Source organism: Neomonachus schauinslandi, chromosome 10 (assembly GCF_002201575.2).
Source record: "Neomonachus schauinslandi chromosome 10, ASM220157v2, whole genome shotgun sequence".
Classification (NCBI taxonomy): domain Eukaryota; kingdom Metazoa; phylum Chordata; class Mammalia; order Carnivora; family Phocidae; genus Neomonachus; species Neomonachus schauinslandi.
The window spans coordinates 110201960-110206400 of NC_058412.1; the positions used below are offsets into that span (position 1 = coordinate 110201960).

The following is a 4441-nucleotide window of genomic DNA, read 5'->3' on the forward strand; positions in this document are numbered from 1 at the left end:
ATTTTAAAGCAGTTTTAGTTTCACACCAGAATGGAACAGACAGTGCAGAGGTTTCCCATACCACTCCCTGTCCCCACATATCACTCTCTCCAATTACCAATATCCTCCACCAGAGTGGTACATTTATTACAAATGATGAACCTACACTAGCATGTCATTAACACCCAAAGTCCATAATTCACATTATGTTTCACCCTTAGTATTGTATAGTCTATGGGTTTGGACAAATATATAGTGATATCCACTTTTATAGTATTATACAGAGTAGCTTACTGCCCTAAAAATGCTCTGTGCTCTGCTTATTTATCTCTTTCCACCCCAACCCTGGCAATCACTGATATATTCCCTTCCCCCATAATTTTGCCTTTTCCAGAATATCATGTACTTGGAATCATGCAGTATGCAGGCTTCTCCTTTTGTTTAAGCTTCTTCCATATCTTTTCAGGGCTTGATAGCTCATTTGTTGTTAGCACTGGATAATATTCTGCCGTCTGGGTGTACCACAATTTCTTTATCCATTCACCTACTGAAGGTCATCTTGGTTGCTTTCAAGCTTGGCAATTATAACTAAAGCTGCTATAAACTGTGAGGAGGAATCTGTTCCAGGCCTCTTTTCTAGCTTCTGATAGCCTCAGACCATCCTCTGATTGTACATGGCATTCCCACTGTGTCTTCACATCATATTCCTTCTGTGTATGACAGCTAAGCTAAGCTGTGCCTGAATTCCTGGTCCCTAGGAACTATGAAATAATATGTGTTTCCTTAAAGTAAGTTTGTGGTAATTTGTTATTCAGCAAGTTCCCCTGTTTATATAGCATCTACTATGCTCCAGGCCATTCTCTTATCCTGATGCAGAACAAAAGTACCCTCCACCTTTCTGTACATTGGTCCCCTTCCCCTCATCCCATATGGCAACGCAGTTTGTAATTTTCATACTTTGGCGCCAGTACATATTGCTAAAAGAGTGTGTAATGAGGCCCCACCTTGATCTAAAACCAGACCCTCAGAACATCTTTGGCCAAGACAAAGAACATGAGAAAGGATGCAAAATTTCTTTCCAGGAACTTCGGATGAAGACTTCCAGGTGACCCAGCCTGAGAGTTCAGTTTCAGTCAGAGCTGGAGAGATCTTAACACTGGGCTGCAACGTGTCTGCTCGATCCCCAGCAGGGCCTGTCTTGTGGTTCAGGGAGAATGGGCAAGAACGACACTTAATCTACAATTTCAATGGAAGCCAATTCCCCCGAGTAACCCAAGTGGAAAACACAGAGTTCAACCAAACAGACTATTCCATCCGCATCAGTGATGTGTCGCCCAAAGATGTGGGCACCTATTACTGTGTGAAGCTAACAATAGCGCACCCTGACATGGCGTATGTATCTGGTTCAGGCACCTTTGTGTCTGTGAATGGTGAGTACACCCTGACAAACTCCATCCTCTTGGTTTATAAAAATAACCTTTTTAAAATCTGAAACATGTACCAAATCATCACTACACACTAGATTCTGTGCCCCTTCAATCACAAACCACCCTATAAGTTAGATTCTGCAGATGGCCCTATTAATTAACCATTCTGTGGCCCTGTGCCTAATATTGAATCAAGCCATGTTGACAGGCCATGCCCTGCCCTGATGGCCAACTCCACCAAACCAGTGACACATGGCAAGGGAAACTCTCACATAAAAAGACACCAGGTTGGGGCGCCTGGGTGACTCAGTTGGTTAAGCGACTGCCTTCGGCTCAGGTCATGATCCTGGAGTCCCGGGATCGAGTCCCGCATCGGGCTCCCTGCTCAGCGGGGGGTCTGCTTCTCCCTCTGACCCTCCCCCCTCTCATGCTCTCTCTCTCATTCTCTCTCTCTGTCTCAAATAAATAAATAAAATCTTTAAAAAAAAAAAAAAAGACACCAGGTAGGCACAATACAACTACAGGTGTGCACTTTATGATCCAAAAAGTGAGAAAAACAGACCTAGATGGCCAGCTGGCTTTTCTAAGGTCTGGGGGACAATCCTGGGATGAGAGCTATCCACTGAGTATCTTCTAACCTATGCTCTGAGACCCATTTTCCATTCACTGACCCTTGTTGCCATATCTTATCTTCCAGATTCAGGATGAAATCTTAACACAGGGTAGAGTTTGCCCCCTAAGCCCAATACCTCCTGAGCCAAAGCAAAGGGATCCACAGGCAGGCAGAATCTCTACAAGCCTGCACAAATCCACTCACCCATTTCTAACTGGAATGTGAGTGAAGCCTGGTGGCAGGTCTCTGAGGGGCCACCACAATGCAGCCGGGACCCCGTTCCCCACATAGGAAGTCAATGAGTGGGTGTGGTCTCCTACTACGGCTTCTGGAGAGCCAGGAGACCAGAAGGACGGGGCTTGAGTATCACCCACCCCCACATCTTGTTTGGAAAAGCTGTCCTAGAGGGGTTGAGTCACTCTCCTGGCATTTGATCTTTCCCTGCTCTGCCCTAGTCTACCCCCAGCTCTGCTATTCTCTTCTCTGAGGACAACCAGTGTTTGCTACTTCTTGCCACTCTCTGGATTAATTATGTTAAATGCAGTGAGATTAGTGTGTCTATCTGTTCTTCTGGGAGAACTAGTCTTCCTCAGTGATGTTCTCTTCAAGTCCAGTCACATTCCATGATATCCAACTGGCCATGGAAATTTTACATATGTCCCTCAAGCCAAAAAGTGTGAGTGTAGGCAGCTTCCCCACATTCTCTCCCAGCCTCACCAGACAAGAGTTCCCTTGTCTCTCTAACCCACACCTTAGCCCATCTGTGCTTTTGATGGTTTGCCAACCTGAAAGGAGAGAAATTACCAGGACCTGACTAATATGGGGTAGTGATGGTGGTGGTAGTGGGTGTTGGGGGTCAGTTGTGGGCCCTCCAAAATTGATAAGGTCCCTTGAGGTTCTACTCTTTTTTGTTAAGAGGAAACTGTCTCTCTCTCCCCCCTTGCCAGATGAGCAGAGGAACCATACTCTGCCTGCATGCCTCCATTTAGTAGTCTTAAATGGCTCCTGATTCTCTAGGTTTGTTATCTCTTGACTTACCCTTTCTCCACACCTCTCAGCACTAATATCTCCACAAATTCAGTGGCTGCTCACCCTTCAGAAAAGAGATGAGGGTCAATCCCAAACTCCCTATAGGTATGAGGTCGACAGAGGACGCTTGGACACATCTCCAAATGTATTGAGTGATTTTTGGCATTTAGATGGGAGAGGGACTGGTCTCTCTCTATAAACACTATCAATACATAATCCCAGTCCTCTCCCTCCCTGTCCTCCTCTTTCCTTGGTTAGGGGCTGGGACGTGGAACTGGGGAGGTGATACATCTAATCCTCTGCACTGACTCCCCTCCCAGGTCAGGAGCTTCCACCACTTGCAGAGGCCTCTCTAAACTCAGTGTGTGTGTGTGTGCACACACGTCATTAACAGAAGTCATGAATGAGGCCCACCCATGATCTGGATCCTAGTTCTTCAGTCCTGCCTGGGCCAGAGCATGAGAAATGGGAAATGATTTTGCATTTCTTTGCAGGAACCACACATGAGATATTCCAGGTGCAACAAGCTGAGATGACACAGACTGTATCAACTGGAGAGACAATCACCTTGAGTTGCAGTGTACCAGATTCATTTCCAAAAGGACCCGTCTTATGGTTCAAGGGACATGGGCCAAACCGGGAATTAATCTACAACTTCAAAGAAGGTTTCTTTCCCAGAGTAAAAGAAATTGGACACCCCACCAAACCTGGCAACACAGACTTTTCCATCCGCATCAGTGAAATCTCTCTTGCAGACGCCGGCATCTACTACTGTGTGAAGTTCAAGGAGGGGAAACCTGACACAGAGTTCCAGTCAGGTCCGGGCACCAAGGTGTTTGTGACTAGTGAGTTTGTCTCCTCCACCCCCTATTATGGGCTATCATCTCAGTTAACCAATCCTCTATTCATTGAATTACTAGATTATGCTAAATATTATTGAAGGTGCATTATACATTTGATCTGTCATTCTCTCAGCAACCTGTGAGTTAAGTGTTTTACAGGAGGAGAAACAGACTCAGAAAGGTCAATTGAATGGTGAGGGATATTTTGGTTGACATCCCAATATTGAATAACCCACACCCAATAGCTAGATTTAAACCATTTAAGGTAATTTCATGACTCCCTACTAGTGGTTAACTCAAATATGAGACTGGCTTAAGCCAATTTGTGTCCATAAGTGAAAAGGACAGACTTGCAGAGAAATCTGGGAAGCTAATACAATTCTCTCTCCTGTTGGCTAGGAACAAGCAATCAGTTTGCCCCAGGTGCTCCAGAGAGACATCTTATGACCATGAGGGGAACCAAGTTGAGGAAAAATCTGCTCTAGAGAAGTGCAAAGATGTAAAGAATGTGGGTTGACAACATTGCACAGCCATATTGTTCCTGGTTCCAA

At 45.3% G+C, this 4441-nt stretch overlaps 1 protein-coding gene across 1 annotated transcript; it reads left to right on the plus strand.

The window, feature by feature from the left end:
- Nucleotides 1-1366: 1366 nt before the first annotated feature.
- SIRPD (signal regulatory protein delta) lies at nucleotides 1367-3988 on the plus strand. Its single transcript, XM_021689329.1, has 2 exons — nucleotides 1367-1409; nucleotides 3543-3988. The coding sequence occupies exons 1-2, from the start codon at nucleotides 1367-1369 to the stop codon at nucleotides 3986-3988; spliced, it is 489 nt and encodes a 162-aa protein (XP_021545004.1).
- The last annotated feature ends 453 nt before the right edge of the window (nucleotides 3989-4441 follow it).

Bases quoted from the DNA above. Each gene is read 5' to 3' on its own strand.
- SIRPD (XM_021689329.1), top strand. From the start codon at position 1,367: ATGGCGTATGTATCTGGTTCAGGCACCTTTGTGTCTGTGAATG. The intron at 1,410-3,542 runs GTGAGTACACCC...ATTTCTTTGCAG, and splicing joins CACCTTTGTGTCTGTGAATG to GAACCACACATGAGATATTC.